This window comes from Canis lupus, chromosome 9, assembly GCF_048164855.1.
Source record: "Canis lupus baileyi chromosome 9, mCanLup2.hap1, whole genome shotgun sequence".
Taxonomy (NCBI): Eukaryota; Metazoa; Chordata; class Mammalia; order Carnivora; family Canidae; genus Canis; species Canis lupus.
The window spans coordinates 50,599,467-50,612,512 of record NC_132846.1 but is presented as its reverse complement, the minus strand read 5'-3'; the positions used below and the strand labels follow the sequence as shown (position 1 = coordinate 50,612,512).

At 38.3% G+C, this 13,046-nt stretch overlaps 1 protein-coding gene across 4 annotated transcripts in view; it reads right to left on the bottom strand.

Annotated features, from left to right (window-relative positions):
- Window positions 1–13,046, bottom strand: part of GPATCH2L (G-patch domain containing 2 like) — a 55,632-nt gene that overhangs the window by 16,143 nt on the left and 26,443 nt on the right. For 3 of the 4 annotated variants that reach the window (XM_072839423.1, XM_072839420.1, XM_072839421.1), the window contains 3 exons: window positions 12,209–12,267; window positions 9,206–9,260; window positions 6,887–6,972 (listed from right to left, as the gene is read on the bottom strand). In XM_072839423.1, the coding sequence (XP_072695524.1) occupies window positions 6,887–6,972; window positions 9,206–9,260; window positions 12,209–12,267 (200 nt within the window). Of the gene's footprint in view, window positions 1–6,886; window positions 6,973–9,205; window positions 9,261–9,316; window positions 9,357–12,208; window positions 12,268–13,046 lie in introns of all 4 variants that reach the window. The other variant, XM_072839422.1, reaches the window with a different exon arrangement.

Here is a 13,046-nt window from a genome sequence, read left to right as displayed (position 1 = left end):
AAAAAAAAAGCCAAATTCCCAAAGCCAACCAGTTAATAAAAGATCTAAAAATTTAACCTAAAGAATAACAGAATGATTAAATGAAAATTAATTTAAGTAAAAATGCTGTTCCCTAGTATACAAGCAATTACCCTAGAGAAAAGACAGGCTACCCTGGTTCTGTATCATCTAATCTGGGCCTCGGGAGTTCTTGGGGGCACTCCTCCTTTCACAGGCATAAGTATTTCCCCTAAAAATACCACATCCAGCAGCACTGGCCAAAAAGGACTAATGAGGGGTGGGGTGAGGGGTCGGGAATGAGCATTAAGAGCAACAGATACAGTCTTTAAAAATCTGACTTCAAAAAAAAAAAAATCTGACTTCAGGAAAAGTAACTAAATTCATTTCATAAATGTGAAGGTGAATGCTGAAGATTAGCAATTAATTGAAAGAGTATTCTGTGTATCCACACATAAACACAACATTTCTATTTCACTTTTCAGTGCAGGTAACTGAAAGATCAGGTGAGTTGTTAAAACTGCAGTGTTACTTAGGAAACTGGGCAGATCACTATGTCCCTGGGGCAGGAATGTACTTTTAGGGGGAAAAAAAATTACTTTGAGAAATACATGCATGTTTAATAGAACCAATGTTGGCAAAAAATAACTGAAGTGGCTGCTTTAGATTCAGAACAAAGATGTTTAGAGTCGCTCCTTAGGAGTGAAAACAGTCTTTATCTGTCAATGGCAAGCCAATTTAAGGAATAGTTCACCTTCAAAAAATCACTCAATTTTAAAATCCATTGAAAAGTTCACTTATTTAACATGGAAAATAAAAAAAAAATTTCTTGTGAAAAGGTATTTATTTGCTGTATTTTTTTTCTTAGGCACATACAAACAAGTAATATCGGGAGAAAAAATTATTGATATTTCTAAGGACCAAAGGTCATATATATCATATATTCCAATTATTCTCCTTAATTACTAATCTACTCCCCTCAATTATTGTTAACACAAATTTATGGAGGCCTACCCTATGTAAAGCACTCTGCTGGATGTGGAGAGGGTATACACAAGATGACCGAGCAGAGGGCCCGCCCCCCCAGAGCGACATAGTGAGGAAGGTCGATGTGTAAAGAACAGATACAAGACATTGAGCTGTAATCAAAGAACAAAATGCTAAGGTAAAATGAAGGAAAGGAGGATTAAATTTAGGGAAGTAAATTCCTTCCTTCCTCACATGTGATTTTATCTTTGGGGTTAACTGACATTTATGAAACACCCAGTAAGGGAACTATTTTCTGAGATTTGCACACAGTATAGGGTCTGGGCCTGACATTAGCAGCAGCTAGTGACAGAAAACCACAATTAGAGGACACAGAGGAGGCTTATCTAACAGGAAGAGATCCCAGCAATTCTAATAGTGTTTTCACTCAAACCTAATCCACAAACCTAACCTGCAGCAGTCAGGGCCAAACAGCTCACTAGCACCTGAAAAGTCTCTGCATGCTCCTTCCCTTGGCTGGGCCAAGGTTGGCATATATCTCAGAGTGGTCACATGCCACCCCACAGGAGCAGAAAAGTTCTGCACCGATCGGAAAGTTGGGTCCATTACAGTGGCCGGAGAGGGAAAATGCTTTCATCGCCCCGCTCAGGCAGTAAGATGCCAGCCAGCTGAGAGCTGCTGTCAACAAGACCATCCGGTGAAGGACAAAAGATTCAAGAGCTGTACACTCTATGACAGGAAGTTCCAGTAGGACAGGGCAGCTTTGTGGACAATATCACAGCAGAAACATTTCCTCACACATGGCCAAGGCTAAGGCACTGAAGAGGTGGGCAAGGGCTGCTGTGCATCACAGCATCCCCAGCAGATATGGGACTAATAAAAGGTTCTTTCCCCTTAGCCCTGAGGTAAAACCTGAGGCTGTTTACTATGGCACCAAAGGTCAAAATTAATAGCGTGAATTGAGTCTTCTTCTTGCTCTTTGAAACTCCTTGTCAAGTGGCATAGCCAGCTGGGCACACAACTCTGATATGCAGATCATAACGTTTGTGAACAGATAAAATGAATTACAATGAGCACAGGCTATCACATTTCAACTCTCTAATGGGAGGAAGGTTTCTCTTTTTTACTCAAACACTGTCCAAATGCCTCCTCTTATAGTCCATCTGAGGCTATTTATGCACCTCAAGAATCTGTACGACATCTCATTAGCAAATGACTCTGGAAGCCAACCTGAAGTTTATAAAGCTGTAATTATCCTAAGGACATGGTAGTAGTGGCAATGTAACAAAAATGATATTAGCTACCAGTATGCTAAACGGTCAAATATTTTGTTTTGATCCCCATTAGCCCAATAAAAAATGAATATTTCCATTTTCGAGATAAGAAAATTGAGGTACAGGAGGTTAAGTCATTTGCCCAGATAAAACCAAGATTCTTATCCAGGACTGCCTCACACTAATACCCACTAACATGAAATTAAAAACTTAAAGAAGGGATAAATGGAAGTGGTATCACCACCCATGATAGAGGAAAGGTCAGGAAAGTTGGAGAAAACTCAAAATTGCCACACGACACTCAAAAACCACAACTGGTGACTTGTGCATCATACAGAGATGTAACATTTGATAAGTTCTAGTTATGGTTTTCTACAGCAATCATGGTAAGAAAAGCTATCCTTCACAATCAATAAATCTCTCATTTTAGGAAAAGCTGCCTCCAGCACTAGCTCCTTATTACCATTCTAGAACTGTGTCCTTGACAGCAATACCACTGCCTCTACCAGAACACCAATCACACCATCTGCTGTTTGAGCAGCAGCAATTCCTAACATGGATAACAAGTATCACTACTTTAATACAACATCCCAATACCAGCAACCAAAACAACCAAACCAAAACAGCTGGTTTATGAAGTTCATCCATGTACCCTGCCAACTACCCAAACACCTACCCAGCAAGTGAATCACTATGTGCTGGGCACTGTGCTAGATCCTGACATTCTCTTCTTCACCTCAGAAGTCTTCCAAAGTGAAGATTAGTCCAGCATTCCACCTTCCATAAGGAATCACCACACAATAACAAATCAAAGAGCTCATGCTGAGTATGAAATGAGATTTCCTATTAAGAAAATTACAAAGCACAGTCATAAAATCATATGCATTTAAGACAACAGTTCATAACCCCAGCTGTGTATTAGAGTAACCTGGCAACTTTAAAATAATGCCAATGCTCAGGCCTCATCCCAAATCAGTTAAATCAGAATCTCTGGAGTGGGGTTCAGCATGGCTATATTTTTTAAAGCTTTTCAGTGGATTCAAAAGTGCAGTGAGAGTTGAAAAACACCAAATTTAAGTATTTCTAGAGTGGTATTTCTGAAAACCTCATAGCCCATAAATCTATCAGGTGGTACAAAGACCACAAAGACCCCCTTACTGATCCATTGCACCTGCCATCTGGGCTGTATTAAAATAATACATCAATACAGTGTTCTCTTAAAATCACAGTCCCATCATTTCCTTGTTTTTAGCAATGAAATACTAATCAAAAGAGTACCTGAGGTTACCCATGGCCTCCCAGTGGCCCCCAGGCCTCACCCTGAGAACCAGAGCTGAATGGCTCCAGTAGTGAGAGGGTGGTTGAGGGGTCCTCAGCCTCTTGCAGTTGAGTGTTTGGGTGAGGGGAACAGGCAATGTCCAGGCAAGAAGCAGCCTCAGCTCAGTAACCCGACAAGAAGAAACCTTCACAGTTCAGGCATGATTATCAAACTCTTTGTGCTCTTAAAGGAGAGTAATTATAGGCATGTGAAAAAAGGGAAGCACTCCCTGAGGAACTCTTCCTCACATGCTTCCCAAGAGGCACCAGGGCCATTAAAAATTCCATGATGAAGAGGAAAAACAGCCTGGGAACAGCCAGGAGGCAATACAGCAAATTAATACACCAGCCCTCCTCGGGGAAAGCTGTGATAAAACAGGAAACACTTCTCTCTTCGCAAAATAAAATTATACCACTAATGATAACATAGTCACCACACACACACACACACACACACACACACACCCCGTTCTAATGATAGGTGTGAAATTCCCAAGGCTGCCCAGACGCTTTGAAAGAAATCTTTTCCTACTACAAATAAAATGGAACAAGAAAAAGATAAAATTTCCATTCGAAACAGTTTTTAATACAGTCATTCACCTGCCTCTTCCCTGCCACCACAGCTCTTTAACATTCCTTGCTAGATGCCAGGCTTTGTTAAATGGTGTCCACTCTGTGCAAAGCCAACCATCCAGCTCTGAAGTCCATCTAATCCTTCAGCCACACCAGAGCTAGATGGCTCCTTCTCAACTGACTTCTTGCTGGGCAGGGCCTGCCCAACCCCCTGCCTTCAAAGGAGTGAGAGGATGCCCTGGGGGCTCAGGGTCTCATCACCCAGGGTTTCTTTTTTTTTTTTTTTTTTTTTTTTTCACCCAGGGTTTCTAAAAATTGCTTAGCAGTCACTTCTGCTGACCATTTCCCATAGAGCCATAGCTGCCAAACCATTGACTGTGCTCCCTCATGAGTAAAACATTTCCACAAAACCCTTTATGTATGTAATAAACATTAATATGTATATATGCTACTAGATTTCTCTATGTACAATTTAAAACAAAACAAGAAACCACATTTTTAAAGGATCAGATAAGATATGTAAGTTTAAAAAATGTCTTCCCCTACCCCAAAGAATGCAACCCTCTGTGTATCCATTGCCCTGGGAATGACATCTAGAAGGACAAGGATGAGCTAGAATTGTCTACATTCCCTCACCTTGTTTGCAGCAATGGTCTAAAGCAATAAGCAATATTTCCCTAGAGCTGACTGTACCAGAAACAGAGCCTAGACTTCCTTATATTTCCAAGTCTGGCCACAGCACTGTCAGCAGGAGAACGAAGACAATGATGTGGATAATAAGATACATAAAGAAACAAAAAGCTGACACCCACTCCAGCCAGGATGAGGCTTTAAAAGCAAAAGGAAACCTGATAAAAGTGTGGATACTGATCTCGGCACAGCATGGCACAACTCTAGGTAACAGAGGTAAATGGAGGAGGGCAAAGAATCTACTTTCTGCATCTGACAGGATATGATGCTATTCATATAATCTTCCCAAAGAGTATACATAGCCATTATTTCATGTGGTATTAAGACAAAAAGCTGGAGGACTGCTTTTCTATGCAATGAAATCTTGGGTCTTTCAAAACAAGTTGAGGATCACCTCCTCTAAGAAAACCTCCCTGAGCCTCTGACTTAGAAGCCTGTCTTTTGTGCTTCGTATCATTCTGGTGTACATTTTTACAAACTTGTCACTCCACGCTGTAACTGCTGATTTCCATGCCTGACTTTCTCAAAAGAAACTCCTACGGGTAGTAGCTAAACAAACAGCCTGGCACATGGTATGGAGTCAGTAAGTGCGGATTGAGTGAATAATGAACAAACAGCATGCTACTAACGACAAGGCCTTACAGAAGTAGTTTATGATCATCTCACAAAATTTTCCATGTTCTTAGTAACAACATTTGTGAGGGTCTCTCTTTCAAAAGACTTTCTTCTTTGATATATTACTTCTTCCATAGAAGGGCTGACAGTTGGCAGTAGTAGTAGTATGAATTTATTATAGTGGAAGTTCTCATTGGATCTGTGAAAAGATAATTTCTTGTGCCTGCACACCAATCTATGAACATATCCATGTAAGAATGAATTAAGAAGAAAAAAAGAAAAATCCATATCAGAATCTTGGAAAAAAATTCTCTGTGCTACTAGAAATAATAAAAGTTCTATGGTTCAGCCTATTAGCTCCTCTTTTGTGCGCAATAACCCTGCTAGGAGATGCTACCATTAAAACCACGTTTACTTCCCATGTCATCTAACTCCAGATAATTTATATTGAAGGACACAGGATTCATTCTGCTACACTGGCAAAGGATTCATTCTGACAAATATATACCGAATGTCTAGTAAGTGCCAGACACTGTGTTAAGTGCTAGGGATATTATCAGGAAACAAGATAAAACAAAGTCCTATACTTCGAAGCTTATACACTAGTGAGAGAGACAGGAGAAAAAAGTTGGAGGGGGATGCCCAATGAGCAAATTCATTGTAGACTGTGATAAAGCTTTAGTGGAAAGAAATCGATGAGGAGAGAGCAGTGGAGGTGGAGGTGGCTCCTTTAGATAAGATGGTCTGAGAGGTCCTCCCTGAGTTGAGATGAGACGTAGCCAACCATGAGAAGAGGCTTAATACAGGAGTCCAGACAAAGGGAATAAGTGTGAAGATTCAGAAGCAGGAAAGGGTTGCTATTTTTGATGAACAAAATGGAGCTGAGCTCCCTGGCACAGCTGGACCTCTCCCCTAGTGAGGAGAAAGAAGTATAAGAAAGGAGGCTGGACATGCAGGCAGAAGGTAAATTACACAGAGTTTTGCAGGTCATGGCAAGAACCATTTAGCAGAAGAATAGAAAATATAAGTCAGAAGACTTAGGGGTGCTTGGGTGGCTCAGGTGGTTAGGTGTCTGACTCTTGATTTCAGCTCAGGTCTTAATCTCAGGGTTGTAAATTCAAGCTCCGCATTGGGTTTCACACCCAGCAAGGAGCTACTTAAAAAACAAAACAAAAAAGAATCTATGCTCTAATACAAGTTAGAAGACTTAGGTCATAGTTGAGACTTAAACCACATACTAGCCATGTGATCATAGGAAAGTTACTTCAACATTCTGCCTCAGTTTCTGTATCTGTAAAACATCTACTGGCCTCTAAAAGTTGTTATAAAGATCAAATTGGATACTATACAGAAATACACTTTATAATTTGAAAAGTGTTATAAAAAAGGAAATGGTATTATCTGAAAGAAAACCATCCCTAGAAGACAATTACCTGGCAGAGCAGTGTGCTGGTGAACATCTTCGGTGAGAAGCATCAGTGAGAACGTCCAAGGAATAAAGGGGAGACAGAGGATTAAACTGCAGGAATAAATGAGATTATTTTAGGAAAGCTTATATGAAAAACAAAACAAAACAAAACACAAAACACCCGATCCTAAAGAGTGACCTGCTGTTCGATTACTTTTTGCCTCTTTGACCATTCACAACCCTTTTACCATACAGCAGACATCATTCACTAAAGTTGCAACCATGAATATAGTATACTGATCCCACACACCTCAAAAAAAAGGCTATTCCTTGGGAAGTAACAATTTTTCAAAAACTTTTAGTACATGACAATTACTTAAATGGCAGGAGATAGTACTTTTTAGGGATGCCTGGGTGGCTCAGCAGTTGGGCACATCTGCTTTCGGCTCAGGGCATGATCCTGGAGTACCAGGATCGAGTCCCACATCAGGCTCCCTGCATGGAGCCTGCTTCTCCCTCTGCCTATGTCTGCCTCTCTCTGTGTCTCTCACGAATAAATAAAATCTTAAAAAAAAAAATGATAGTACTTTCTATTTGACATAACAAGAACTTAGGCTATTGATTATTAGCCCTTGTTCCTAAGAAAACTAGTATGAAATTATCTTTTAATTTCCTTATCCTGATCAATGTTTCCAGTAAATAACTGGTTAACACATGCCAGCAGCAGTGTTAGTAGACACAGAACTAGATTAAGAATTAAAATACCTAATATTTAGGGATGTGTGGGTGGCTCAGCAGTTAAGTGTCTGCCTTCAGCTCAGGTCATGATTCTGGGTCCCAGGATTGAGTCCCACCTCAGACTCCCTGAGAGAAGCCTCCTTCTCCCTCTGCCTATGTCTCTGCCTCTGTGTCTCTCATGAATAAATAAATCTTTAAAAAATAAAATACTTAACATATAATTCCAGTCTATCCCTGAGTTGCCATACATTAAAAACTACATAATTTCTTTGAGCTTTACTATCCTCATCTGTATAATGGAAGCACTGCTTATCTGACCTATTTTACAGGACTACTGTGGGGGCTAAGTTAAATACTGTTTTCAGTTTATAATTCCAACTTCTCTTCTGTAAGACTTATCTTAAAAAGTGGTTGTGAGGATCAAACCTGGATACAATATATAAAAATACCTTACCTTCTGTTTTCTAGCTTTCTTTGGACTTCTCCCAGAATAAATAATTCTCTCCCCAAATATCAGAACAAAATATATCTTAAGACCAGAAGAACTCTGAATGATAATTTCAAAAGAATTTACAAAGAAGTATGACTTTTGGCAGATCTTTTAAATCTTATTTGTAAATAACAGATCTGGACTAGGTGATCATCACAGATCTTCTTCTGCCTTTACATCCTCTGATGCAAACACAATTGGTACCCTGGCTTCATGTTTCCCAAGCTGCAGTCTCTCACATACCACCTTCATGACTTTTTCTTTATCTGCTCACCACCTGCACTGTATTTACATATTATTTTTCTTCATACCAATTACTTTTACTCAGCCTTGTCCTCACTGTATTTCCATGGAACAAGATTGATATAATGATTATATTTTTTAAAACAAATTATAACTTAATGTAATAATCGTATGTCCAACACCATCTACAATTATCTCTTAAATACACACCAGTTAGGTGTATCACTGCTCTAATTCATTTTGAAATAGTAACTTCAGGAGGAAAGTTCCAAGTCTAAACTGTACACCAATTTAATACGTCCTAAGTAGTCAAAACACCAAACAAAAACTCTGAGCAACAGGAAGCCTGAGATTTTTACCTACCAGTCTTCATTTATTTTATACCTAATCGACATAAGGCAACCTCTATTCCCACAAAAATCAAAAGCTTCAAACATTAAAGGAATATATTGATAGCTGCTGTCAGTAATTTTTAAATTATGACCCCTACAAAGGCCCAGATTTGCCAGGGGCCCTCTGCTAGGGAGTCCCGAGGGAAGGGACTAAGAGACTAATAAGTCCACTCCCAACAGCCCACCCTTTTTCTGCTCCCTGGGTGCTGGCTTCACCACTGTACTTCTCAGCGCAGGATCCTGGTGCTGAACTGAACCACAAGCAAACAAGGTTTATTCTGATTTCTTACTGCAAAGTTCAAAACTAAAATAAAAAAAACGGATCCCTATGAGATATACATGACAAGTAATAAATCGAAAAACACAGTGGAAGCTAAAAAGGGGACTCAGCTACAGTTCTTATCAGTGAATATCAGATAATCTTAGACAACAGTCCTCTAAAAAAAAAAAATCAGAATAACAGAGGGAACAGGAGCCTTACCTCATGTGCACAAGCAGAAATGTGAGGAAAATCAGAAGCCAATGCTTTATTCTTTCTAAAGAAAAGGAAATCAAATGATAAAATAAAGATGACAAAGAAAAGCGATCTTACCTGATTTCGTTCTCTTTTCCCAGCTGACGGTAACCAGAAACTAAAGACAGGGAGAGAACAGGAAAGAAAACAATAAAAGCAGCGGTTGGCAATTATAGAGGAGGAGAAGAAAACAAATGCTGGGGTAACCAAGTGAAGACCAAGAAAGAACTGGGGAAAAGGAAGAACTGGAGGAGAAATGAAGAGGGATGGTAAGTGCGCACAAACTTTTTTGTGTAAAAAATAATTCTTCAAAGGAAAAAGCTTTGTAATGAAATATAAAACACTGGACTCTAAAAACAGACCAAGATTACAGTGTAACACCAACATACTCTCAGCTGAATAGTGACAACAGATTCCCAAATTCAATGAGAACACAAAGCGTATTCACATCTTGCCTATTTTGTAAATGACAAATTTGACCAGGCTAATGAGTATAGGATCATGAAGCATACAGGAGACATCCAACAGCCAATCATGTTAGGGGACAAAGCTGTCACAATAAAGTGAAGAATAATTTTCCTATCACTGCACACAGGCTTTCCAGTTGCATGTACCACAGTAGTGAAGACAAAAACATATTTCTCTAGATAGAGGTCTAAAAATGGGAAAAGCCTATAGGAGAATATAGAGGCAATCACCCGTTTTGAACAAAAAAAATTTAAGAGACAGAAAAATGAGCTTAAAACAGAATATTCTGTAAAGAAAGAAGTAAAATTATCAGTTTGCAGATGACATGATACCATACATAGAAAACCCTAAGGACTCCATCAAAACAGTGTTAGAACTGATAAACGAAATCAGGAAAGCTGCAGGATAAAAATCAACGTACAGAAACCTGTATTTCTCAACACTAATAATTAACTAGCAGAGAAATGAGAAAACAGTCCCATTTACAATGACCTCAGAAAGAATAAAATACCCAGGAATAAATTTAACTGAGGAGGTGAAGGAACTGGACACTAAAAACTACAAGATAGGGATGAAAGAAACTGAAGACACAGATATATGGAAAGATATTCCATGCTCATAGCCTGGAAGAACTAACATTGTTAAATTGTCCATACAAGAATTAACATTGTTAAACTGTCCAAAGCAACCTACAGATTCAAATCCCAATAGCATACCTCACAGAACTAGAACAAATAATTCTAAAAATTTGTATGAACTACAAAAGACCCCAATACCCACAGCAATCTTAAGAAAGAAGAACAAAGCTGAGGTATCATGCTCCCTGGTTTCCAATTATACTTCAAAGGTATAGTAACCAAAATACTATGGTATGGACATAAAAACAGACACATAGATTAATGGAACAGAATAGACAGCCTAGAAATAAATCCATGCATATATAGTCTATTAATTTACAACACAGGAAGCAAGAATATACTACAGGGAAAAGACAGTCTCTTCAGTAAACAATTTTGGGAAAACTGGACAGCCACATACAAAAGAAGAAAACTAGATCACTATCTTTCACCACACACAAAAATTAATTCAAAATAAATGATTAAGGACTTCAATATAGAATTTGAAAGTATAACATCCCTAGAAGAACACATAGGTAGTAAGCTCCTTGACATGGGTCTCTTTTGATTTTTTTTTATCTGACTCCAAAGGCAAGGGAAACAAAAATAAATAAATAAATGGGACATCAGACTAAAAAGCTTCTATGAGCAAAGGAAATCCTCAATAAAACAAAATGGAAACCTCCTGAATGGGAGAAGATATTGCGTATCATATCAGATAAAGGATTAACATCCCAAATATATAAAGAATTCATATAACTCAACAACAACCCCCCCCAAAAAAAATTAAAAGATGGGCGGGCAGAGGTTGTAAAGAACATCTCCCCAAAGACATACAGGCCTACAGGCACTATAGGCACTACTGAAAGATGCTCAATATCAATGAGATATCACTTCATGCTTATTAGAATGGCTATTTCCAACAAAACAATAACAAGTGTTGGTGAGGATGGGAAGAAAAGGGAATCTTTGTATATCGTTGGTGGGAATGTAAATTGGTGCAGCCACTCTGGAAAACAGTATGGAGATTCCTCAAAAAATTAAAAATAGATCTACCATGTGATCCAGCTATTCCATGTCTGAATATTTATCCAAAAAATATGGAGACACTGACTGGAAAAGAAATATATACCTCTATGTTCACTTAAGCATTATTTACAATGGCCAAGATATGGAAACAACAAAGTGTCCACCAGTGGATAAAAAACATGTAGTGTATACATAAATATACATACACACAATGGAATACTATTCAGTCATTAAAAAAAGGAAGGAAATCTTGCCATTTGTGACAACATGGATGAACCCTGAGGGTTTAGGTTAAATGAATAAATCAGAGAGAGAAGACAGATACTGTATGATATCATTTATATGTGGGATCTAAAAACAAATGAAAGAATAAAACAAAACAAAACACATAGGAAATGGATTGGTAGTTATCAGAGTGGAAGGGGGTTGAGGGGTGGTTGAAAGGGCTCCATTTCAAGCTGATGGATGGTACTTAGATTTATGGTGATGATCACTTTGAGGTGGATAAAAATACTGAAAATTACAATGCTGTACACCTGAAACTTATGTAATGTTATATGCCAAATTCACCTCAATATAAATATATAAGTAGTGACATCCTAATTGGAGGCTACTTTTAAAATGCAATCACCTGTACATATAAACAGCAAAGAAATAAAAACTAGTCTAGAAAGGAAAAAAAAAATCTCTCTCATGAGTTTAGGGTGTTAGCCATGTTAACTGTTGTGAAGTACAAATCTGTAAGATTTTCTCAATCAGCTCTAAAGTCAGATTTCTACGTTCGTTCATAAAACTTCCCTCTGCTTCCTACTCTAAGGAATGGGCTAGGATAATGCATAAATATATAAGCACTTACTCCTTCTGCCGAGGGTCACTAATGATGTGGCCTATCCTCTCAGTACTTATGCTGGTCTCCTGCAATGGCAAGAAGACAAGCATGTCATCTAACCACAGAAACAAACAAAGTATGATCTGTCATCAAGTTCACACTTTCCCAAAACTGTGCCAGCAACCTCAAAGGCACATGTCAAATGTCAATCTTAAAACCCAACAGCAAGTTTATTTCTTTTTATGGGAATCTATTTTAAAAGGTTATTCTAGACTTTTCTCCAGTGTTCCAAAAAAAGTCATTACAAACCTTGTTTACTATATTATATAGCATTTTAATACAGTGAGTTATTAAAGTATATAGTAGAAAAAACAACTTTTAAAAATCCAACAACAGCTGATTTTTAACAGGCTGCACACCAAACTCCCTCAGATCATATGATTACAGCCCCAAAAACCATCATGATGGGAAATTTACCCAGTCCTCACTGGTAACACCTAAAATCTGCTAACTAAATGTACACATATTAAAGGAATTTTGTAACTTAAAAAAAACTGTTACCCTATCTTGTCTGTTAAGCATCATCTCTTAGAGTAAAACAGATGTTTGTACAAATTGGTCCTTAAATTTAGGGTTCTTAAGACTATAATATGAAATCTTACCCGTAACACCACAAGCAAATCAGAAACTAATCACCTCCAAAAAAATTAAAAACTGGCACAAGGCACTCACCCTTCATTTAACTTGAGTACATTTACAATGAATGCCTATGACTGTACCTGGGGAAGTGCGCTGATAGTACATGAATAAGAGTTATACACATATGAGTTAAGTGATAAGATGAGAGAGGATAAGTCATGGGCGT